The 27,041-nt window shown below is 37.8% G+C and overlaps 1 protein-coding gene across 1 annotated transcript in view; it reads right to left on the bottom strand.

Annotated features, from left to right (window-relative positions):
* Positions 1-10,682: 10,682 nt before the first annotated feature.
* The window catches only part of PPIL4 (peptidylprolyl isomerase like 4), a 33,919-nt gene continuing 17,560 nt past the window's right edge, over positions 10,683-27,041 (bottom strand). Inside the window, exons 10-13 of the mRNA XM_082855524.1 lie at positions 25,212-25,323; positions 22,394-22,490; positions 17,478-17,625; positions 10,683-11,482 (exon numbers count right to left, since the gene is read on the bottom strand). Coding sequence (XP_082711650.1) covers positions 11,231-11,482; positions 17,478-17,625; positions 22,394-22,490; positions 25,212-25,323 — 609 coding nt within the window. The 3' untranslated portion in view covers positions 10,683-11,230. The remainder of the gene's footprint in view (positions 11,483-17,477; positions 17,626-22,393; positions 22,491-25,211; positions 25,324-27,041) is intronic.

Here is a 27,041-nt window from a genome sequence, read left to right as displayed (position 1 = left end):
TTTCCTCTTAAAGATAAAAATATATACCTATAGCTCACTTTTTTTTTTTTTTTAAGCAAAAGTAAGATACTACTGGAGCCTGGTTTTAAGAGTTCACCTAAAACCTAGAGAAGCAAAACAGAAGAAGCAGGAAACATGGTCACTTTACCCTACTTGTCAGTAATACTAACATAGCACCACAGCTGCCCTGTATCTAGTCAAGGAGATTTGATGGACACTGTAATTAGAGGTCATCACCATTAAAAACACTTTCTGATTAATAGGACTCAGTGTTTCCATACATACAACTTTGTTAAAACTAGAGTCTTTCATACCTAAGATATCAGCTATTGCAATTAAGGATAGTTTTTCCTTGAAACAATAGGTTCAGAAATTTTTACTACTTTTATTCTTCCCACTGAACCTATTGAATTCAAGTTTTAGTTATCAGTAAGTTTTTTCTTCTCATGACTCCTGTCACAGTCAGCAATCATTTCTCTCTTGCTCATTCATCTTTCAAACCACATTTTAGAATCTTCTGCGTGGACAATATTTATTTTTCTATATTCAGGGTGACAGTTTCTTATGTAATGTCATTACAGTTTTCTTCTATTGGTGGCTAAGGGTTATGTATACTAGCGGAGAGCCGTCTGCTCTTAGCAGTGTGGTGGGCTGGATATTCTGAACTGTAACCATTCACATTCCCCTCTCCCTACACATGCCAGATAAATCCACATGTAAGATAAATCCAGATAAGTTCCAGCAGTCGTGCTTTAAATGCATTGATGAGATTGTAAGACAGTTGGGGAAACTCCTCAAGATCAAAAATATATGAACAAAATGGTAAGCAAACCACCAGCCCTCAATGTAGAGCTTTGGGGACTAACAGCCTCAGGCCACAGTGATGAAAGGCATTGATGAAGACTAGACTTTTGGCTTGAAAGAAAGTTCAGAAACTGAATCTAAGATTTTCACATGAAGCCAGGAGATTAGAAGAGAAGGACTAGGCTAGGAAAAAAAAAAAAATCTTTAGGCATCTTCCCAGCTCTGCAATGATGGAGATGGGGATAGATCCTAATAATAGACTTATCTTCCCTAATATTTTGTAAACTCTCACTATATTCTGTGGTTCAAAAGTACACTATGTATGCCCATGGAAATAGTAAGCCAAGAAATTAAAATGGCCCCAAGTGATAACATCACCTGGAGCCTAAAAAATAAACAGAAATCTTCTCTGGAGAAAAGCATCCTCAATTTAGATACCTTGGGAGTCCCAAATTATGTATCCCCCATTGAAAAAAACATCAGAAACACAAAATAATCCACTATGCACAAGTCAGCAGGAAAAAACTAGATTCAAATTCTCAAAAAATGTAGATATTGGAATTGTCAAAAACACAATATTAAGTAACCATGGAAACAAAACAGAATGGAAATAAATAAGCAAGTAAAATGTAAAATAACCATACAGGCTCTTCTCACCTTCTGAGGTGGCCCACGCTCTGTCCGTGGAGTGTTTCTCTCTAAATAAATCCGCTTCTTACCTATCAAAATAAATAAGTAAAAATAAGCATACAAATTTGAAAAAGAATTAAATGGGACTTCTAAAAATGAATCACTGAAATCAAAAATTCATTGGATGGATTAAATAGCCGATTATGTTTATAGGAAGAAAGAAAGAATCAGTGACCTGGAATATAGACCTGAAGAAATTATTCAGAAAACACCATATGGAAAATAAGAGTTAAGATTCAAAGAACCGAATGAGAAGGTTTAACAAAAAACTGATTGGAATTGCAAAAGGAAAGAATAGAATGAATAGAGGAGAGGCAATATTATGGTAGAGAAGTTTCCAGAATGGTGAAAAGTATGAAGCCATCAAACATAGAAATTATATACAAAGAATGATAAATAAAATAAATCCACACCTAGACACATCATAGTGAAACTCTAGAATACCAAAGACAAAGAAAAACCTTTAAAAGCTGCCAGAGCCTTTTCAACAAATCATGCTAGAGTGAGTGGATATCCATAAAAGAACCTCAACCTAAGTATTACCTCTTACTCAAAAGTTAACTCAAGGGCTTCCCTGGTGGCGCAATGGTTGAGAGTCTGCCAATGCAGGGGACACAGGTTCGTGCCCTGGTCTGGGAAGATCCCACATGCCGCGGAGCGGCTGGACCCGTGAGCCATGGCTGCTGGGCCTGCGCGTCCGGAGCCTGTGCTCCACAACGGGAGAGGCCACAACAGTGAGAGGCCCGCATACCGCAAAAAAAAATTAACTCAAAATGGATCACAGACTTCAATTTTAAAACTACAAAGCTTTTAGAAAAAGAAAAGTAGGAGAAAAACTTCAGGATCCAGGGCTAGACAATTCTTATTCTTGACACCAAAAGCACGGTCCACAAAAGGAAAAACTGATAAACTGAACTTGAATAAAACGAAAATCTTTTGTCCTACAAAGACCCTGTTAACAGGATGAAAAAAACAAGCAAGACGCTGCGAGAAAGTATTTGCAAACAACATACCCAACAAAGACCTAGTATCTAGAATATACAAAGAACTCTCAAAGTAAAAAAATCCAATTAGAAATTGGCAAAAAACCATGAAGAGACATTGCACCAAAGGGGATATATGAAGATGACAAAATGAGTACATGAAAAGATGTTCAACCTCGTTAGCAATTAGGGTAATGCAAATTTAAACCACAGTGAGATGTCATTATACATCTACCAGATGGCTAAAATAAAACATAGTGGAAAAAAAAAAAAAAACATAGTGAAAATACCAAATAGGCAATGATGCAGAGAAACTGGATCACCCATACCCTGGAAATGTAAAATGGTATGACCACTCTGGCAAACAGTTTAGCAGTTTGTAAACATTTATGCAAGCAATTACTGTATGTTCAGCAATTGCACTCCTGGGCATTTACCCAAAAGAAATGAAGATTCCTGTTCACACAAAAATCAATAGCAGCTTTATCCATTATAGCTCCAAACGGTGAATAACCCACTGTCCTTCAGTGGGTGAATGGTTAAACTGTGGTACATCCATACCAGGAAACACTACTGGCCATAAAAACAAATTAACTATTTTTTTATCATCTTTATTGGGGTATAATTGCTTTACAATGGTGTGTTAGTTTCTGCTTTATAACAAAGTGAATCAGTTATACATATACATATGTTCCCATATCTCTTCCCTCTTGCGTCTCCCTCCCTCCCACCCTCCCTATCCCACCCCTCCAGGCGGTCACAAAGCACCGAGTTGATCTCCCTGTGCTATGTGACTGCTTCCCACTAGCTATCTACCTTACGTTTGGTAGTGTATATATGTCCATGTCTCTCTCTCGCTTTGTCACAGCTCACCCTTCCCCCTCCCCATATCCTCAAGTCCGTTCTCTAGTAGGTCTGTGGCTTTACTCCTGTCTTACCCCTAGGTTCTTCATGACATTTTTTTTCCTTAAATTCCATGCAACAACCTGTAAGAATCTCTGGAGAATTAGGCTGAATGACAAAGAAGCCAATCTCAGACGGATACACACTATGTAATTCCATTTATATAAAATTCTTGACATGACAAAATTACAGAAATTGAAAACAGATTAATTGGTTGCCAGAGGTTAAGGAGGTACTAGGAGAGGCAGGGCAGTGGGTGTGGCTATAAAAGGGCAACTGGAGGGACCCTTGTAGTAATGGGAATATTCTGCATCTTCACTGTGTCAGTGTCGATATCCTGGTTGTGATATTGTACTACAGTTTTTTTGGTTTGTTTGTTTGTTTGTTTTTTGGCTGTGTTGTGCGGCATGTGGGATCTTAGCTCCCCAACCAGGGATCGAACCTGTGCCCCCTGCAGTGGAATCACGGAGTCTTAACGACTGGACTGTCGGGGAAGTCCGTGTGCTACACTTTTACAAGATGTTACCACTGGGAGAAACTGAGTGAAGGGTACAAGCATCTGTTTATTTCTTATAATTGCATGTGAATCTACAACATGAAAAGTTTAATTAATAACAACAAATATAACAATGTTAAAGCATTTCTTTAGAAATGGTTGAATATGCTTCTTAAATGTGATTATAGACCACTATAATTGTTGACATTCTTTTTAGAAGTTGTGAAATGTTACAACTTATGCTTATGTAGATGCAATCTTCTCAGTGCAGTTCAATAAAGACTATTTATACTAAATATAACAACAACAACAACAGCAACAAAAGCAACCAGAAAGAAAAGACACATTACCTCCAAAGTAATGACATTAGGAATAATAATGGGCGTCTCCACAGCAATAACGAAAGATAGTAGAACATCTTCAAAGTGGTGAGAAAAAAATAGCTGTCCACTTAAAATTGTGTATGTAGTAAATCAACTTTAAAGAACATAGGTGAACTAAAAACATTTTTGATAAGCAGAAACTAAGGGTTCACCATCAACAGACTGTCACTGAAGAATATCAAATGTTGTGTTTCAGAAGGAAGGAAAATTACATCCTATGTGGAAGATCTGAGATGCAAGAATAGTGAGTAAAGAAATGATTAACACATGGGTAAATCTAACAACTACCTATATAAAAAAAGTAATAACAATGTCTAATTGCTAAGGTTAAAAATCACAAGCTTAGACTAAAATACTGGAGGATTATGGCACAAAAGTTGGAAGAGGGGTGATTGAAACTTAAAGATTTCTAAGATCTTCAATTAGAGAGGAAGGTGAAGATATTACCATTACATTTTAAGTATGGATTGTAAATTCAAAAGCAATTTCCCAAAACAAAGATGAGGGGAAGGAGGGTAGATTTTATGTATTTATTTATTTTATTTACTTTTGGCTGCTTCGGGTCTTCGTTGCTGCACGTGGGCTTTCTCTAGTTGCGGCAAGCAGTGTGTACGCTTCATTGTGGTGCGCAGGCTTCTCATTGCAGTGGCTTCTCTTGTTGCGGAGCACAGGCTCTAGACGCACGGGCTTCAGTAGTTGTGGCTCGTGGGCTCTAGAGCGCAGCCTCAGTAGTTGTGACACACGGGCTTAGTTGCTCCGCGGCATGTGGGATCTTTCCGGACCGGGGCTCGAACCCATGTCCCCTGCATTGGCAGGCAGATTCTTAACCACTGCGCCACCAGGAAGTCCCTAGATTTTCTTTTTTTTAATGTTTTAAATTAATCCAAAGGAAAATGAAGGGAAAGCAAAAACAAACAAAAAAAGCACAAAATAAGGTGATAGGAATAAATCTAAATATATCAGTAAATAATCAGGACTAAACTCATCAGTTAAAGTTAAGATTAGATTAAATATAATCCAATTTGCTATATGCTGTTTCTGGGACACACTAAAACATCAGGACCAAGTAAGACAAAATTAAAAGGGAAGTAAAAAATCTACTAGGTGTACTGTGAGCACCTTTATGTTAATAAATTTAAAACTTCAATGAAAATGACAAATTCACAGAAAGATGTAGTAACAAAAATGACTGAACTTTTTTTTAATTTTTTTATACAGCAGGTTATTAGTTATCTATTTTATACATATTAGTGTATATATGTCAATTCCAATCTGACTAAAGTCTTGAGAGAAGTAGAAAGGCTAACAATTCTATAATCATTGAAATCTAATCATTAGTTAAATTTTCTCACAAAAGAAATACAAATGTCAGACAATTTTATAGGCACCCTCTATCCAATATTCAAGGAAGATATTTAAATCTTTCTCTTCTATTTCAATAGAAAAAAAAAGAGAACAGTCACTAAGTTATTCTATAACATGGACATCAAATCCAGACAAGAGCAACACAAAAACGGAAGATTATAGGCCAATTTTATCACGGTACTAGAAATTTTAGCCAGCAAGCACTATAAGAACACCACTATCATTTATTGTCCACATAAAAGACCCAAGAGGACTTCCCTGGTGGTCCAGTGGTTAAGACTCCATGCTTCCAATGCAGGGGGTGGGTGCAGGTTCCCTCCCTGGTCAGGGAACTAAGATCCCACATGCCACAAAACATGGCCAAAAAAACAAGAAAACCCTATAAATTTTAAATATAAGACTTTTCGCAAAATGACTGGATATAAGAGGAGTAGTCAAAAATATAACTTCTTAGGTCAGGAAAAAGAAAAAAAATGTTTTAAGGTATCATTTGTAATAGAACATAAAAGATAAAGAAGCTAGGACATACCTGGTGGCACAGTGGTTAAGAATCCACCTGCCAACGTAGGGGAGATGGGTTCGAGCGCTGGTCCGGGAAGATCCCACATGCTGCGGAGCAACTAAGCCCATGCGCCACAACTACTGAGCCTGCGCTCTAGAGCCCGTGAGCCACAACTATTGAAGCCCACGCTCCGCAACAAAGAGAAGCCACTGCAATGAGAAGCCCGCGCACCGCATGGAAGAAAAGCCCCCACTCGCCGCAACTAGAGAAAGCCCGCGCGCAGCAACGAAGACCCAACACAGCCAAAAATAAATAGATAAATACATAAAAAAATAAATACATAAATAAACAAGATAAATAACATTACTCTTCTAAAAAAAAAAAGGATAAAGAGGCTAGGAGTAAATCTAACAAAAGATGCTCAAAAGCTTTAAAAGAAAACTTCTAAGAACTAAATGGAGGGGTATGCTATCTTTATGAATAGGAAGATTATGAAGACGTTGTTTCCACAAACTAATCTACTGTTTGATTGCAAATTCAGCTGAAGTCCCAACAGAATTTTTTCGGAAACCTAACAAGTTTGTTCCAAAATTGCACAGAAAAAAAGAGCCACGGTATTCCTAATGAAACAGATGGCGGGGTGGGGGGGTTACTGAAATATCAAGACTTCCTATAAAGCCACAGAAATGTAGATGTTTAGTATCAGTGCTGGAATAAACAATGAACCAATGGAGTAGAGAGCCCATGAAGCAAAACCCACATAAATATAGAAACTTATATGACAGATTAATGGGGAATAGATGAACCACTCATAACAGATTTTGGACAGTTGGTTACATCCCTAAGTGGAAAAGAAAAAGTGAATCTGAATTCCTATTATCACACCATACACATATACACATACAATTTAATATGGATTAAAGTCAAATGTAAAAAAGAAAGCTTTATAACCTTTAGAATATGGGGGAATATCTTTATTAAGGACTTCTTAAACAAAATACAAAAAAGCACAAAACACACAGGGAAAGGCTAATAAATTTGACATTAAACTTAAAAATTTCTGTCTAAAATGCATAACCTAATTTCAATCAAACATCAAGACTTAACTTACAGTTTACAGAAAGTAGAGAGGATGGAGGACACCATGAAGATACCGTCGAATAATTCCAGAATGTGGAATATTCTACAAAGCAACTGGCCTGAACTCTTCAAAAAGTCAATGTCATAAAAAAATTTTAAAAAACATGTGGTTGGGGTGGATGGATGGGTAGGAAACTCTTTTAGATTAAGAGAATAAAATGACAAAACAACATGCAGTTCATGAAGCTTGGTTGAGTCTGGGTTTAAAAACAAACCAACATATAAAAATGACATCCTTGGGACAATGGGAGAAATTTGAGTTTATACTATATATTACATATTATGAGATTAATTTTTTTCAGTGTAATAATAGTATTGTGGTGATATAGGACACTTGCTTTTTAGAAAATGCATGGTGAAATACTGAAAGGTGAAATATCATGTTTTCAATTTACTTTCAAATTGTTCAACAACAAAATGTTACTGTTTAATTTGGATGGAATATATATGGATGTTCATTATGTTTCTGTGTTGCTACACATGTATGAAACTTTTCATATTAAAAACTTGAGGGAAAAAAGTTGGGGGGAATTTACAACTTGTGCCCTCCCAAGGGCATCAATCAGTGAAAAAATAACCACAAACTGAGAGAAAGTGTTTACAACATATAACAGTAAAAATGGACTAGTATCCACAATCTATTTTTTTAACTCCTTAAGAAAAAGGCAGCAACGTAATATAAAATGGGCAAAAGACAGGAAATAAGCTTTTCACAGAGAGCAATCAGGAATGAATATAATATACGTGAAAAGCAGCTCAACCTTGTTAGAATTTAGGAAACGCACATTCAAACAATGAGACTCCCAGTCTGGCCAAAATGGAGTAACAGGGGCAGAATTTCCCTTCCCCATATTAAACAACGGAACACCCATACAAAATACGTACAATAAAGTTTTTCAGACATGGGACAACTGTGCAGGACAGTGACTCTTGAGAGGAGAACAAACAGGGAAAGTCCTACCATTGCCCAAGCTTAATGCGGGCAGAGCCTGGGCGCTTCCCTGGGTAGAGCATTTAGGGGAGCCAAGGCAAAATCTGTAGCGTAGAGTATTGGAGAGAGGAGCTACAGAGCGAGGATTCCAGACCTGCAGAGAGTTCCCCTGAGGCTTCGGCTCATCAGTGTGCACTTCAGAAAACTACCCCAAGGTGGGAAAGAACCAGAAAAGAATAAGTGGTAAAATTCAAGTTCATATGGGGCTCAGAATGGTTCTCGCTCTCAATAGACAGAGTGGAGAAATCTCATAGTAAACCACGCGTAAGGAAGATTATTCAGAAGGGTATTATCTCAGTAGTGAGCCAAATTAGCCTAGATTAAAGGCTGTTCTGGTCCTATCTCATTAAGTATAAAAGCAAGCTATGAAATGATCAAATTATTTCTGAATAACTATGTCCCAGAACAAAACTCAACATATTAAAAGGAATACAAAAAGCTCCAGCACCCAACAGTGTAAAATCCAAAAATTATCAGGCGTGCAAAGAAGGAAATTACAACCCAATAATGAGGGGAAAAAATCCATCAATAGCAACAGACAAGAAATGACAGATGACAGAATGGTCAAGTATATTGAAACAGTAATGTTCAGTCAGATGTTCCAAAAAAGAGAGGAAAGCAGGAGTCTGGAAGGAGAGACATGGAAGATATAAAAAAGACCCAAATGGAACTTCTAAAGATTAAAAATATAATGTATGAGGTAAAAAGTACACTGGACGGGATTAACAAGAGATTAGATACTTCAGGAGAAAACATTAATGAACTTGAGGACATAGCAATGGAAACCAATCTGGAACACAGAAAAATAAATAAATAAATAAAAAGACAAAGAAAAATAAAACAAAACAGAGCACCAGAGTGCTAAGAGACAGTTTTCAAGTAGCCTAACATACAATTAGAGTCCCACAGGGTAAGAAAAAGGTAAGAAAAAGACAGGTAAGAAAAGGTAAGAAAAGGTAAGACAGGTAAAAGAAAAAGACAGGTAAAAAAAAAGACAGGTAAAAGAAAAAGACAGGTAAAAAAAGGTAAGAAAAAGACAGTTTTCAAGTAGCCTAACATACAATTAGAGTCCCACAGGGTAAGAAAAAAATAAATGAAAAAGCCTCCAAAATTCCAAATTTGATGAAAACCATAAATCTACAGGTAAAGAGCCCCAGCAGAAGAAACATGAAGGGGGAAAAAAAAACTACACCAAGCACATCATAATCAAAGTGCTTAACAGCAGTGATCAAGAAAAACCTTAAAAGCAACTAAAGAAAAAGAGGGGCTTCCCTGGTGGTGCAGTGGTTGAGAATCTGCCTGCGAATGCAGGGGACACGGGTTCGAGCCCTGGTCTGGGAAGATCCCACATGCCGCGGAGCAACTAGGCCCGTGAGCCACAACTACTGAGCCTGTGCGTCTGGAGCCTGTGCTGTGCAACAAGAGAGGCCGCAATAGTGAGAGGCGCGCGCACCGTGATGAAGAGTGGCCCCCGCCTGCCACAACTAGAGAAAGCCCTCACACAGAAACAAAGACCCAACACAGTCAAAAATAAATTAAAAAAAAAAAAAAGTTTAATACAGAAGAACAAATATAAGAGTAATAGAAGTCTTCTTGCTGGAAACTACAATAATATACCACCTAACAGCCACTGGATTGGCAAAATTAAAAAGTCTGAAATTAAGAAGTATTAGAAATGCTATGAAACAAAGGTAGTTCATATAGTGCTGGTAGGGATATGACTGGTACAGCCACTGCAGAATATAACTTGGCATTATCTTATAAAGATGAAGATATCCAGGGGCTTCCCTGGTGGCGCAGTGGTTGGGAGTCCGCCTGCCGATGCAGGGGACATGGGTTCGTGCCCCGGTCCGGGAGGGTCCCGCATGCTGCAGAGCGGCTGGGCCCGTGGGCCATGGCCGCTGGGCCTGCGCGTCCGGAGCCTGTGCTCCGCAGCAGGAGAGGCCACAGTGGTGAGAGGCCCACGTATCGCAAAAAAAAAAAAAAAAAAAAAAAATGAAGATATCCATATCACATGACCAAGCAAATCACTCCTAGATAAAGAATGTTCATAGCAGCATTGTTTGCAATAGCAGAAACAAAAACAAACCCCAAACATCCATAAACAGAAGAATGGATAAATTATGGTCTATTCATATAACATAGCAATAAAAATGAATGACTGGGCTTCCCTGGTGGCGCAGTGGTTGGGAGTCCGCCTGCTGATGCAGCGGACACGGGTTCTGTGCCCCGGTCCGGGAAGATCCCACATGCCGCGGAGCAGCTGGGCCCGTGAGCCATGGCCGCTGAGCCTGCGCGTCCGGAGCCTGTGCTCCGCAACGGGAGAGGCCACAACAGTGAGAGGCCCACGTACCGCAAAAAAAAAAAAAAAAGAATGACTTTCCAAAAACACTAAGCTGAAAAAAGCAAGTCACAGAAGTAAACATACTTTATACCACTTATATAAAATTCAAAAACATACAAAACTTAACATTTCATTTAAGGATACGTACATACGTTGTAAAACTGTAATAACAAGCAAGAGAATGACAAACACAAAATACAGAGTAATAATTATTTGAGAAGGAGAGGGTACTTTTAAAATGCCAGTAATATTCATTTCCTAAGCTGGCCAATGGGTACACGGCAGATATTATTCTTTATATCTATATATACACATTTGTGTATTTTTGTAGGCATGAGATACTTCATTAAAAATAAAGACTGAAAAATATGAAAGACTTTAAAAATGAAGACTACTATTTATGTATAACAATAAAATTAGTGTAAAAAAGTATACAAAGAAAATGTTCAATTCTTTATTTCTTTCAGTGCCCCGTACAATCAGTATTAATCTAAAAGGGCTATAATCCTACTGTGAAAAAAAAATAACAGGCAGTGTCTTTAACTGCTTTGACACAAAATCTGAACGTCTGGTACTCGAAATTATACAAGAGCAAATATGTTAGCCACTCATGTCTGATTCTTCAACTTTCATCTGTACTTAGATTTTTCTTTATCTTTGGATTTCTTGGGACTCCTGCTTCGTTCTCTCTTTTTACTCCTTTCTCTTTCATAGGGATCTGTCTGGTATTTGGATTTGTGACTATTACTATAGTGGCCATCCCTTTCTCGAGATCGGCTACGACTTCGGTTTTGAGGTCGGTCTCTCTTTTCACTCTTTTGCTTCTCCCAACAACTTTCTTCTTCTTCATAGTGACCAAAGCCCATTTCCCTGTAGATATCCTGTCAAAGGAATAAAGTGAATCAGTAAAATAATCATTTTGTACACACTATCAACGAAACTTAGACAAGTCCTCCATTAGCAAGCAGTTTTTACAGCTCAAATTTGAACGCTACCACTAAGGCCAAGAATCTTGTAAGTTAAAACGCAAAAATAATTCAGAAAAAGACTTAACCATTTTCTCATCGATCTCATTATTCTGTACTTACTACTTCAGCTGAACTGAAAGATCAGATCCAAAAACAAGGAACTGAAATAGCCCAATTGAAATAAGAAGTCTTTAGGGTGAAATGGCAATACCAAGAATTCTGGTTATGTGTGGTCACATTTCCACCTCCCCCTCTCCACTCCCCAAAAATGTGGTTCCATCACTGATCTGCAATGAAACTACTAAAATCCCGATAAGAATCCTATAAAGAAGACATCATTTAAATAACATAGCCAGAAGATGTTTTAGACAGATCAATAGAAGAGAAAACAGATTCTGAATACTTGGGTCTGAGCAATTATTTTTAAAGTATTTTTTCGTGACAGCTCCTCTCTAAATCTCTAAATAAATTTTCTGGTTTAGACTAAGCTGATAAATGTTTTTATTAAAATCATTATTGACATATTTCTTTAAAATGAGTTAAGAAACACTGAAATAATTCATTGCCCCAAAGAGAACAAAGTGGGTACATTTAGTTCTATTCTCAATAACTAAGGAGCAGTAGTAACGTTTCCATATACAAAAAAGGGCTAGTTACAACACAATTCTATCTCCGCTGTGTCTTATCCCTGATGAAAATGAGTACCTCCACAAGTGGCTGAAATCTAAAGACACCAGAGCCAATGCTCTTCTAAGAATAGTTCATAAAATTCAACTTTCTTAAAAGATTTCTCAAAGGAAAGGCAAAATTCTAAGGACTGAACTCCCATGTGCCCAACTCTATCACCTTAGACATTATAATAGTAGATGTAAATATCAAGGTTTAAAACCCAAGTGGTGAAAACCCACGGTTAAGGACTGGGTTTTAAGCAAATGATTCACAATGATTCCATATACCATCTAGATACTGTACATTACGCCTGGCATAGAGATTGCAGTATGTGAAAACAGACCTAACATGATTGTCACATTCCACAGTGTTTGTGGAATACCTCACTATAAACTGATTCATGATTTCCCACACAATACCAATAGTTCTTGTCATTCTATAAGAGTCCTGGAGGTAGAAAATGAGTAGGTAGTTCAGCTTAACCTTTTATCAACTATTTTCGAGCAAAATGTGACATCCCTAGATAAAAGAATTTTTTGTGCTTCCTGTAACATACACAAAATGTAAATATCTATGTACTATTCTGACTGTACACCTAGTACTTATTTCTGTACTGGTTGAGGCAAGAAACTTTTTAAATGGAGAGACTGTTTTAGCTGATGTATAATCCTATAAAGTCTTCAGCACATTATTATGCAAACAGGCACTTAAATGCTTTGAGTGTTTAAAATAAGAGAGAGAGAGAGAAAAGATTGTGCAGTATTTAATTCTTTGAAAAATTGACTAAGCTGAAAATCTGAAATGGACTGAAACCTTAAAAACCTCTCCTACTTGGCACAGTTTTCAAAGCTACACAAGCTTTGAAGTCGGGCAGCTCCAGGTTCAAATGGTCTTTGCCATTTAGACGTGTCAAACAAGAAATGCTCTTGAGGTTAGATTTATCAGTGAAGGTTTCATAGAGAAGTTATAACGGACTTGAGATGAGCCTCAAAGGATGAGTGGGTTAGGGCTTGGAATGGCTTCAAGAAGGCTAATGCAAGGAGTGTTAAGTGAAAACTGAAAAGCAAGGAAGAATGAGTACTGTATGTATGAAGGAGAAAAGTTTAGGCAGCTGGATGAAGCCATATTAGAACAGATCTAAGTATGTGCCTGCACAGTGCTAAGTGCTTTTGGAGTACAGTATTATCCTCCTTCCAGATATAAGGAAACTGAGACTCAGGAGATCCCCATAGGTTGGAGATAATTATTTCATTGATCAGTAACTCTACATATAAAATTGAAAAGGAGGTGGTATAGAGTAATGAAAAAAATAATACCACATCCAACTGAATTAAAATAAATGTTAAACTTCCAGTCCTCCCACTAAACTATAAGGCCCATGGGCTCGTGGGGTCAGGATCTTCATATCTAAGGTGAGGGAAACAAATCACATGAGCTCTAAGTCCTTTCCAGTATGGACTTTTAAAAATTCTATTTGTTTTATACATTTAAGACATAAGACAAGATGATTAAACCAACAAGCAGCTGAAAAAAAGAAAGAAAGAAAGAAAAAGAACACCATAAAATGTTCAATTTAAGGCACTCAACTTAACCGAGCCAATAATTTCACGTTTAGTAGTCAAAAAATTAAAAAATCAACCAAAAACTGTCCTTGCTGAGGTCTCTGGGAGTAAATCAGAGGTTCAGTTACATCTAAATCACTAAAATAATATTAAAAGATGAAAATGACAACAAAAACAGAGTCCCAAATTATAAGAACACTGAACACCTATGAAAACCACAGAGGAGGACAGGCAAGTAGTCTGAGTACCTCTCAGCCAGGCAGCCCACGGCCGAGTACTCATTTCCTGTAACCCCAGTAAAACTCAAACCTCAAGAACACAGTAACCAGCTCTGGAATTAAGACATGTGGTGGAAAAATTAAACAGAGATTTCGAATTGAACAGTAAGGCTGTCATTCAATAAAAAACAAAGCCCTTGAAGAAGTAAGTTAAAACATTCTTAGGAAACTAAGCTCACCAAGCAAAACACCACCGAACAGGAAAATTTGAGCTATACCTGAAAATTCCCTAGCACTGAAAATTCCCTTTAATGATTATGTTTTTGAGATTAAAATCAAAAGGATAAAAAGCAGAATAACAGAAAAAACTGGGCCCACTGAAATCTTAAAAATGGATGCTATTTCATTAGTTAGAAGAGAAAATTAGTACAGCTATATTATTAAATCAAAGTACAAAATCAGAAACAATTGCTTTAATACACTTCGAAGGGAGAGATAAAGTTAGAATATTATTGCAGAAAGAGAAAGACATTTGCTACCGCTGCTGTAAAGTTTTAAGTAATCAAACAGCAAGATAAAAAAGATGCACAAAAAGGCAGGGGTGTAAGGGTGGGAACCACAGACATAAAATGCAGCCAGTCTTTGGAGTTTTTAAAGATGTCTGATTATCTCAAACACACCAATGTGTATTTCGGGCCTAAATTCATCGAGGAATCCATGGACAAGCGCAGGATGAGCAGCTGTAGCTATAAGCAACACATGGTGGGTGGGGGGATTAAGGAGTTTTAGCGGAAAACCTGCTAAATACTCACAGAAGTGTGACACAGCCACCATTAAAAAAGATGCTGGGGTGATCTTCGGCCACATTAATAGAGTATAAAAACTAAGAGGGAGATGTTCCTATTGGATGACACTGGAATATTATACTATGAGACAAATTATATTAGAATTAACAACTGGAGTTAGGAAGGAAAACTGCTGACAGGAATATATTCCAGGTAAGAAGATTTAGAAAAGAAACTGACAGAAATATATTCCAAGTAAGAGGAACAGCAGTAAGGGTACAAGTCCGAATTTAAATTGTGGTTCCATTACTTATTAGCTGTGAAAAACCACTGGCAAGTGGCTGAACCTCTTTATTCTTTACTTTCTTTTCTGTGAATGGAGACAATAGTATCCACCTCGCATTATAAGGACACAGAGACGTTACTATTACTGATTCATGTGAGGATTACTTGAAGGATTGACAAGGATGTAACTTAAAAACTGAGGGCAGGGGGCTTCCCTGGTGCCGCAGTGGTTGAGAGTCCGCCTGCCGATGCAGGGGACACGGGTTCGTGCCCCGGTCGGGGAAGATCCCACATGCCGCAGAGCGGCTGCGCCCGTGAGCCATGGCCGCTGAGCCTGCGCGTCCGGAGCCTGTGCTCCCCAACGAGAGAGGCCACAACGGTGAGAGGCCCGCGTACCGCAAAAAAAACAACAACAAAAAAAAACAAATGGAGGGCAGGGCATAAATGATGGGAATCTTTAAGTAGTAAAAGGTTTATGGAAAGAAGAGAGATTAGATCTCTGCTGGATGACAGCAAGGAGTAGGAAGATCGGCTGTCTAGAAAATAGGGTGCTAAAAATATATATAAAAAATGTGGGGCTTCCCTGGTGGCGCAGTGGTTAAGAATCCGCCTGCCAATGCAGGGGATAAGGGTTCGAGCCCTGGTCCGGGAAGATCCCACATGCCGCGGAGCAACTAAGTCCGTGCGCCACAACTGCTGAGCCTGCATTCTAGAGCCCACGAGCCACAACTACTGAGCCTGCGTGCTGCAACTACTAAAGCCTGCACGCCTAGAGCCCATGCTCCGCAACACGAGAAGCCACCGCAATGAGAAGCCCACACACCGCAACGAAGAGTAGCCCCACCTCGCCGCAACGAGAGAAAGCCCGCACGCAGCAACGAAGATTCAACGCAGCCAAAAATAAATTAATTTAAAAAAATGCATTTGCTGACAATTTTTAAAATGAAGAATAAACCATAAAACACATAAAATGGTTACCTCTGGGGAAAGAAGAAAAGGGGGAAAGGACAGGGATGGAAGCTAGGTTTTCTATACGTACCATTTTGTAGATTTTACTTTGGAAACATACAATTATTATTATTTTTTTTTTTGCGTTACGCGGGCCTCTCACTGTTGTGGCCTCTCCCGGTGCGGAGCACAGGCTCTGGACGCGCAGGCTCAGCGGCCATGGCTCACGGGCCCAGCTGCTAAGCAGCATGTGGGATCCTCCGGGACCGGGGCACGAACCCGTGTCCCGTGCATTGGCAGGCGGACCCTCAACCACTGCGCCACCAGGGAAGCCCCAATACAATTAGTTTTTTAAATTACAAAACAAAAGAAAAAATTTTAAGCTATCCTTAAACATCAAAAAGAACAAGTTAATTTAAATATGAATCCAGTTAATGGCCTTACCAGAGAAATTATTCCAAGTGATTTAAAACACAATGATTTGACTGTAAAAATAACAGTAACAGCCAGTGTAGAAAATGTTTGCACACACATTTTTTTTCTTTTTCACTTAATCGTAACGTGCCTGGACAATAAATATTATCTCGATTTCACAGAGGAGGAAACTGTGGCTCAAAAAACTTAAATAATTTGATGAGGTCGCATCAATGATTAGCAACGTAGAAATCTAAACCCAGCTTTTCTGACAGCAAATCCTTTACTTTGCCAATCACACTACATCTCTCCATCTCAGCGTCTTTGCTTAACATTCTCACAGTCTTGAGTCCCCTCTGCCAACTGAAAGCCTCCTCGTCTACCAGGGCCCAGGTTGAAATGCCCTTACATGGCAAAAACCATAGCAAGGGAATATAACGTAATCTGCTTTTCAATTAACTGAGAGTCAAAATGCAGGCTGGAAATGATTCCTTCTCTTTATAATTAATTTTCTCTGGGGAATTTTTATTATCATTGTCTTAGAAAAAGTATTGCTCAAGAAAGCTTTGGGGATGATCAAGCTAATTATTAGTGCTGCTTTTATTTCATATATACCATATGGAAGGGCATAAACGTTTTTCAGGTCCTAAAACCTCAAGACCTCTAAGTGCTGTACATAACACTTGGTGATAAATTAACATGATACATTATAAGAACTTTTTTACCATAACCACACTTGTTTTTGGTGGGAATAAGTGAGTGTCCACAGGTATGAAAATCACTCTTGCTTCACAATGTGGAACTATATGATATATTAAGTTATTTCAAAAACAATCTTTTATAATCTGTTATACATATTCTTGAAAATTAAAGTTCATTACCCTAGTGAAACCATTCTACATCTTAAGAGTTAGGAACACATCCATCCCTGTTCAGGACTATACCCTTATCTCCTAAATTAAGATGTAATTTACAAAGGGATGAAATATTTATTTCTCTACAGCTAAGTCTGAACATCAGTAAGTACCTGATTTGTATTTTTGACTGGCATATAGTCCTCATCTTCTTTTTCTTCGGAGCAGTGGCGGGTTTTCTTCTTGTGTTTTTTACTTGTGTGTGAGTAACCTGACTTTGAGTCTTCTGCCTGCTCATCTAGTATAAGATCATATTTTGCACTGCAGCAGCTAGTTAAGGACAAACATGAGAACTGACACCGGTAATACATCAAAACATAAGAATCTGGTAAACAAAGTAGGCCATGAGGTTAAAGGTAACTTTTTAAAGCAAGAAACATCTCAGAAGCATAGAGTATATTTCTAAAACAAAACTAATTGATATTTTACTTCATTACAGAGTCAGGAAAAATGGAAAGAACACCTGTCTTTAACAAACGGTTATAAATTGGTAAGTGGGCCAAAAATATAGAGAGTAAAAAAACAAAATGAAAAATATAAGTAGCATAAAAAATAAGGAAGCATATTTGTCAATAATGAAAAACTTAAACTTAGAAAATGAGGCACATTTTTAACTAGAAAAAATTAAGACATTATAAACCCCAATGCCAGAGAAGCTGTATAGATGAAAAATACACTCATGTGACTCTTCTGTTGAGCATAAATTAGTTCAGTCCTATAGGAGAAAATTTAGCAATGCATATCAATAGTTATCATGTTTAAATTCAAATAAGAATTTATAAAATAACAGTAAGTTAAATGAACATAAGCACAGCTGTCCCTCATTATCCACAGGGATTTGCTCCAGGATCCCGAGGATACCAAAAGCTGCAGATGCTCAAGTCCTTTATATAAATGGCATAGTGTTTGCATATAACCTACGCACATCCTCTTTTATACTTCAAATCATCTCATTACTTAAAAACCTAACACAATGTAAATGCTATGTAAACAGTTGTAAATACAACATAAATGCTAGTAAATAGCTGCCTGCACAGCAAATTGAAGTTTCGCTTTCTGGAACTTTCTGGAATACTTTTCCTGAATATTTTCCATCTACAGTTGGAAATCCATGGATGCAGAACCTGCAGATACAGAGGGCTGACTGTATACATAACAGAATTTTTTTTTTAGGATTATTTTTAATACAGAAATTAAGAACAATAAACAGCCTAGTAATAAAGATATACTTAAATACATCAGGGTATTTCAACTGATATATTACTATAAAGGAAGTTATTAACAATGACAAATGAATGCTATTAAATAACCTGGAATGGTGTTTATAAAAAATTAAAAGTGGAAAAAGCTTGAAGCAAAAACTGTATATACCACACAGTGATTATAACTTTATAAAGCTTTTTAAAAGATCAAGGCTTGAGAGGAACAAGGAGAAATAAAAAGTATCATTTGCCTAGGTGGTAGAATTATGAGTGAATCATTTTTAAATTTCACATAAATGTTATAAAAATTGTAATCATGTTTTAATTCAGAAATAAGTGTTTAATATACTATAATGTCTTAGAATAAGAGAAAATGTAAGACTATTAGAACCTCTTCTAAAAAGAATCTTAAACTCTAAAACAGATCCTGAGGAAGGCTGACAAGGACTAGAACAGTGGTTTTCAAAAGAAAGGCTAGGAGGAAGCCCAAAGCGCAGAGCTATTTCAGTGGTGTGCGGGACTAGAGTAACAGTAGACACACTTCCCTCAGGACTAGGGCTTCACCAGGCTACAGCTCTATGCTTCCTCAGCGATGTCTCTCATTCAGTAGGAAAACACTGCAACTTCTGGCTTTTCACAAGACGGCTAATGACAGCAGATCAGCCTGTACCATCCTATTATTACTCCATTATCTCCAACTTCTTTTCTCCTTTATACCATGTCGCAATGTTTCCATAGTACCTTCTGGATGGTCTCCTTCTCCAGATACAAATTCAATAGTCATTGCCTATGATTTCACCTCAGTGTTTGCTCTACACATGCTGCTCTCTGTCCAAAGTGCTTCAGAGGGGGCTTCCCTGGTGGTGCAGTGGTTAAGAATTTGCCTGCCAATGCAGGGGACACGGGTTTGAGCCCTGGTCTGGGAAGATTCCACATGCTGCGGAGCAACTAAGCCCGTGTGCCACAACTACTGAGCCCATGTGCCACAACCACTGAAGCCTGCGCGCCTAGAGCCCGTGCTCCACAACAAGAGAAGCCACCGCAATGAGAAGCCCGCGCACCGCAACAAAGAGTAGCCCCCACTCGCCGCAACTAGAGAAAGCCTGCGCACAGCAACGAAGACCCAACGCAGACAAAACTAAATAAATAAATAAATATTTAAAATAATAATTATTCAAAAAAAGTGCTTCAGAGTGTTTCAAACTACTGATCGTAATCCATCAATGAGGTGTAAAATCCAGTTAGTGGGTCACCAAAAGCCAGCATTTTAAAATAACATAGACTAGAAAATAGAGTACACGGCATCTAATGAAAATATTATTTTATAACACTGTTGTTTCAATTATGTGTGTGTGTGTGTGTGTGTGTGTGTGTGAGAGAATGATTATATACTTGGACTGTACTGAGTCAAGATGTAAACTGTATTTAATGGATCACAGATAAAGAAAATATTGATAGTATCCCACCTCAGCCCTCCTCTCCCCCCATATTCAAGCTGTAGCTTTAATGTCACTAAGAGTATTACTTGAGGATCCTCTGACCCCTTACCTCTATTATGAGTCCCATATCCCACAAATGCACTTCTCTGCAACACTCTAGACGTATTTAATTAATGGTGATTATTTAATGTCTGTTCTTAATGTCTTTAAGGTCCAGGGGCTACATTTCATTGCGAAACTTCACTGGGCATGTAACAGATGCCAAATAAGTATCGGCTGATTACTTGTAATACCACCAAGACACTTGTTGTATCTCTTCCTTCCTTGCTCATCCACTATCTTCTACTCACCACTACAATCAAGACTTCTAGAAGATGTCAAATCTCTCCAAAATCCTACTTTGTGATCTCCCTGTCCTCTTTTCCCCAATTACTTCCCTGAGGTCTAGTGCAGCCAAGTTAAACTTCTCTCTTCTACTTCTATTTTTGAATCTTCTTATTAATGGTTTAACAGCACCTTCTCTCTCATGACCTATAAAGTACATCCCATGTCTTTCTAATTGGCTTATCTGTACTTAGATTATCATCAGAATCCCCTTTCTTCACCATGGTAATAATGTATGTGAAAATATATACCTATGTGCTACATATGAAGACATATGTTCTGTCCCTCTATAACTGTACCTATAATTTGTAGATTACAAATGACTTGCTAAAATGAAACCTATCAACTACCAGGAATGTAAAGATCATCCTACTGGGTCAGATTCATGAATTCCTTTCTCTTGTTCAGTATGCTGTTTGTGAATAATGAATAGTGGTTTGCACCAGGACATGCCTGTCTTCTCCACCAACTTCAAAAGGTTAAAAGCAGCACTGTTCAATACTAGCCATGGGTAGTGGTTTAAATTTAAATTAATTAAAATTAAACAAGTTTTAAAATCCAGTTCCTCAGTCCATTTCACAAGCTCGATAACCACATGTGGTTAGCAGCCATACTGGACAGTGGAGTTACAGCACATTTCTATCACTGCAGGAAGTCCCGTTAGACAGCACTGGCCTAGAGACTGATTCTCAAACACACCGAGTTCCTTTCTTAACTCTCAGTAGTCTATAATCTTGAATTTAAAACACTTTAATACTAGGTATCCTTCCTTTTCAGCCTGAACACCCGCTATGCGGGGAAGATGCCTCCTCCTACTTCATACTCCACAGCTGACCTTCCTTTCATTTGTCCTACACATTTCCCTTCTTCCAGCTGCAGTTTCTAGTGGTTGGCCTCAATTTAATTTCAAAGATTTGGTGAATAAGTCTCAAGTGTATTCCATCCACACCTTTTATGATTCTAAGATTTCAATCATACCCCCTCTAATGTCCACGTTTTCAGACCAATCTTAGTTTACTGTTTGGTTTGTCTGTATGTGAAAGCCTCTTTTCATGCTGATTATGTCAGTATACTCCAGACTTTATCCAACTCTAACTCCTTACAATGCTTTGTGCATTAGACAGCCAATACAATAAAAAATATTTAACAGGTCAACCTGATATTCATCTTTCCTGATGAATACTTGGGGAAAAAATGTCTATATAGTATGGGCAAAGAGAATCCCTAAAACACCAACAGAAACTAGGAAACAAAGAAACTACTTACGAGAAAGAATCACAAAAGAAATAACCTTTGCCATGTATGGAGTGATAGATTTATAATGAGAATATCAATGAACAAACTAAAATGACATAATATAAGAAGTATGTTTCATTGCTTCTTATTTGTCTCAGCCTAAAACTTGAAAGAATCTATAAACTAAAGGGTCAAGTCAATGGATTTCTTTTTAATCCTATAAAAGTCAACTCTTGTACACAATAGGAGCCCAATAAATATTTGTTGCTAGACTGACAATGTATTATGCAGAAAGAAGCAATCTAATAACATAAAAGAACAACAGGATTTTGTTATCTACATATTCACCAACTCCAAAGAAGTTAAACATATAAGAAGGGTTAACACAAAGGGTTTAGCTTAGCTATAACAAAGAAATTTCTGACTATGAGAAATTTAAAACATTAAGATTATATACAGAAAATACAACTCTTACCTGCAGATCTTCTGAGAATAAGAGATAACCTTAACCTAGGTGTAGGGAGGTAAAAGAATTAAGCTCAAAACTTCTTTCAACCTTAACGTTCGCCATACAATAGAGAATATACTGAAAAAGCAAGGTACACAATGTAAAATGGTGAAAAGAGATAACAATAAACTAAGTGATTTCTTCACAAACCATCTGGATTCAGGAACTTGTCTTCTATAGCCTTTTTATAAGGTACCACACTCAACTCTCCAGACTGGATGGTCAATACGTATTGACCAACTGGTTCTTGTGAAGGATACTCCTGTTTGGGCTTTACTTTATCTTTCAGAACCAAATTACATGGTTTATCCTGTTCCTTTTCATACTCCTTGAAATCACTCTTGGTGTACTTCCCACCTATTTATTTAAAAAAAGAAGAAACAACCTAGTAATAAAATCACCTGATTCATCAAGAACAATAATTATTTTATAAGAGGTATAATATATAAGAACTATTTATAAGTGGCATATATATCACGGGATAGAAAAAGGCTGAGAAAAACAAAAGAATCATAGTAATTCATTCTCCACCACTCTTTTAACTGAAATCAGATATCCATTTTGCTAGGTAGCCAGATGCTGCCCCCTAATGACATACATGAATATTACAACACCAAACTTCCAAATCCTAAATTACGCAGTGAATACAATCACTGGAAAATAATTCAGGGTTCAAGTAGAGTCATTAAGTCTATGAGAACATTAGGCCCAAAGGAAATTGAGAGCTTGGGACCTGCGTCTGAGATCTGAGAGGCTTATAAGCATCAAAGACAAGATGAATCTATGTGGCAATTCCAGAAGCTCTGTAAAGGAAAAGGGCCAGTAGGCAAAGTTTCATATAAATGTGAAACAGACAACTGTAAGAGTTAAAATACTGGTAACTGTAACAAACAGGCATCATTTCATCACTGAAAAATATGTGCCATGTGCCTGCCATTAGAAGTCTCACTATGGATGAAGCAGTTATGGTATATAGTAGAAGGAGCAGCAGATCAAAGTGAGAAGTTCTGGATTCAAATATTGACTCCAGTGGGAGGTCCTAGGTAGGACACTTCAATTCTCTGAAAGTCATTCTCTTCATTTAGGAACTGAAAATAATATCAACATTTCACAATGCTGTTGGAATCATTAAACAAGGCTATAAGGAAAAGTACTTAGCACTGTGAACGGTACACAAGATATGTTCAATTTTTTAAAATGTGAATCCATAATATACAGAATTATCTCAGGAACTTCCCTGGTGGCACAGTGGTTAAGAATCCACCTGCCGGGGCTTCCCTGGTGGCACAGTGGTTGAGAGTCCGCCTGCCGATGCAGGGGACGCGGGTTTGTGCCCCGGTCCGGGAAGATCCCACATGCCGTGGAACGGCTGGGCCCGTGAGCCATGGCTGCTGAGCCTGCGCGTCCGGAGCCTGTGCTCCGCAACGGGAGAGGCCACAACCGTGAGAGGCCCGCGTACCGCAACAAACAAACAAACAAACAAACAAAAGAATCCACCTGCCGGGCTTCCCTCGTGGTGCAGTGGTTAAGAATCCGCCTGCCAATGCAGGGGGCACGGGTTCAAGCCCTGTCTGGGAAGTTTCCACATGGTGCGGAGCAACTAAGCCCGTGCTCCTCAACTAGAGCCTGCGCTCTAGAGCCTGCGAGCCACAACTACTGAGCCCGCGTGCCACAGCTACTGAAGCCCGTGCGCCTAGAGCCCATGCTCAACATGAGAAGCCACTGCAATGAGAAGCCCACGCACCGCATCAATGAGTAGCCCCCGCTCGCCACAACTAGAGAAAAGCCCGCGCGCAACAAGACCCAATGCAGCCAAAAATAAATAAATAAAGTTATAAAAAATAAATAAATAAAAACACTGCATCAGCAATCAAAAACCCGTAGTATTTCAGTATACACAGATTCAACCTTAAGTTTGTTATGGTACCACTAGCAGAAATTTGACATATATATGCATATGTGGGATATGTCATTATGTGTAGGGATAGGACCTAGTACACAGAAGATCTTTTAATTTTGTACCATATGACAACTAAAACAAACAAACTTTATAAAAAAGAATTTTTTTTTTAAATTTATTTGTTTTTGGCTACGTTGGGTCTTTGTTGACGTGCATGGGCTTTCTCTAGTTGTAGCGAGCGGGAGCTACTCTTTGTTGCAGTGCGCGGGCTTCTCAGCGCGGTGGTTTCTCTTGTTGCGGAGCACGGGCTCTAGGCACGCCGGCTTCAGTAGTTGTGGCACACGGGCTTAGCTGCTCCGCAGCATGTGGGATCTTCCCAGACCACGGCTCAAAGCCATGTCCCCTGCACTGGCAGGTGGATTCTTAACCTCTGCGCCCCAGGAAAGCCCCAGAAAAAAGAATTTTTAAGAGTTTTGCATCTAGAAGAGCCAAATCACCAAATGATAATTACTTTGGAAACATGTTATGTCTGCAATGGGTAATTATAAGTAATTTATAATACAGTCAAGCAAAAAATATATTCATCATCAGTTTAAAATACACATATACATCAGATAGAGAAGGACAAATATCATATGATATCACTTATATGTGGAATCTAAAAAAATAGTACAAATGAACTTGTTTACAAAATAGAAATAGAGTTACAGATGCAGAAAACAATCTTATGGTTAACAGGGGGATGGGGGAGTGAGATAAATGGGGAGACTGGGTTTGACATATACACACTACAATACATAAAATAGATAACTAGTAAGGACCTACTATATAGCACAGGGAACACTACTCAATACTCTGTAATGACCTACATGGGAAAAGAATCTAAAGAAGAGTAGATATATGTATATGTATAACTGAATCACTTTGCTGTGCACCTGAAACTAACACAACATTGTAAATCAATTATACTTCAGTAAAAATTTAAAAATTTTTAAAAATACAAATATACACACTCACACACACATACCCCCATCTTATATACTAGATAGCAGCTAGGGAAAATCAAATAGCAGGAGTTACATCACTGAACATTTCTAATTAACAGCACTGTCAAAAGAGGTACACACACACACACGATGCAAAGCAGAACAGAAACAAAGGAAGATGAACCAACATACCTTTTCCTTTCCATTTAACCTTTGCAACAGACTGGCTAAAGTCCACATGTATTCTTCTGTCATCTATAAGTACATTGTCCATTTTGAAGAACGCTTTCTCACAATCTTCTTCCTGATAGTAATTATAAAAACTCAAGCATAAATCTTTATGGAAAAGATTTCTGCAGCTAGAACAAATATTGAAAATACAAAAAGTTTCTTGTTACTAAAACTAAAATTTGAATATTTACTATGCACCAAATGCTGTTAAATGCTTTGCATCTATTATCTCAATTAACTCTGATAACAACCCTATGAGGTACTACCTATTATTACCTCCATTTTGTCAAAGAGAAAACAGAGGTTTAGAGAGGTACAGAAGTTGCTAAAGGGCACACAGTTGGCAAGGGCAAGAGCCAGGATTTGAACCGAGGCAGTCTGATTGCAGTGCACATACATATACTTACCAACTGTGTTATACAAATCCATAATCCCTTTTACTCAAGACCCAAAAATATCCTGAAAACTGTTTTTATAAATTTGGTGTTAAAATCCATGTGACAGCAAAACCTAATGGAATGATAAACCTTAACTTATTCTACTTAGTATGAATATTCATTTGTTTTCACAGCAGAAGTATTTCTGTGATTACGGAATGCTGACCCAGAAGTGTGCCACGTAATCCAGAGATATGTGTGTTGCACGCGCACACACACACACACACACAAACACGCAGTATTACATTTCTAAATTCTGAAAAAGTCTGAAATGGGAACAGCTATTCCCAAGGATTTTGGATAATGGATTGTGGGCCTATGATACCAAGGCCTATGTTACATAAGAATCCTTGCCAGTAACTTTGCAAGCCCTACATCCCCATTTCTGACATCTGAAGACTAGAAATGACACATTTGAATCCAACACTGATCAATTTTCTCCTAGGTCCCTGGAAACTTATTTTTTGGTCTGTTCACAGCTCAACTAGAAACAATCCAAAGAGAAGCAGATAAAAGAACTAGTTATAATCATTTATTTACAATGTATGTCAAGAATTTAATGGAATATAAACTCCAAGGGACAAAACTTTATTCATCTTTGAATCTACATCATTTAGACCATCATCTGGCACATGGTAGGCAATCAGTGCATGTTTGATAAATCTGACTGATGACCCCTAGGCAGGCATAATTCCATCACTGTGCCATTTCCCCAAAGAGAAAGTTCTCAGATACTTTTTTTCAGGAGGATAGTATTTGCAAATACTCAATTTACTTATACCTAAACAATAGTTAAGGAATCTCTTCAAAATTTAGATTAAACACAACATTGTAAATCAACTACACTTCAATTAAAAATTATAAAAAACACATATGGAAATGCATGCAAAGGACAAAAATATCCAAGAAAATCTTTAAGAAGAACAAAGTTGGAGGACTCACACTACCAGATATCAAGACATTATAAAGCTATAGTAATTCACACAATTTGAGAGTGGTGCAAGGACAGACAAATAGACCAGTGCAACAGTGCAGCATCCAGAAACAGACTTTACACATGTGGACACCTGATTCATAACAAAGTCGGTACTGAAAAGCTATGCGAATGGGTCAACCTTTTTAACGAATTTTGCTGGGTCACCTGGCTATCTTATGCAAGAAAAATGAAACTTAACACGAAACACATAATATACAAAAATCAAATTTCAGATCTAAATGGGAAAGATAATTTCGCAACAAAGCTTCTAAAGATAGAATAGAGAATATTTTCATGACTTCAGGTAGGCAAACATCTTTAAAAATAGGCAATAAGGAAGAAAAGCTGACAAACTGAACTAAAAATTAGAAATTTCTG

Source organism: Leucopleurus acutus, assembly GCF_964270905.1.
Source record: "Leucopleurus acutus genome assembly, chromosome: 15".
In the NCBI taxonomy this organism is placed as follows: domain Eukaryota; kingdom Metazoa; phylum Chordata; class Mammalia; order Artiodactyla; family Delphinidae; genus Leucopleurus; species Leucopleurus acutus.
The sequence above is the reverse complement of the archived record's forward strand: the minus strand, read 5'-3'. Positions and strand labels throughout refer to the sequence as shown.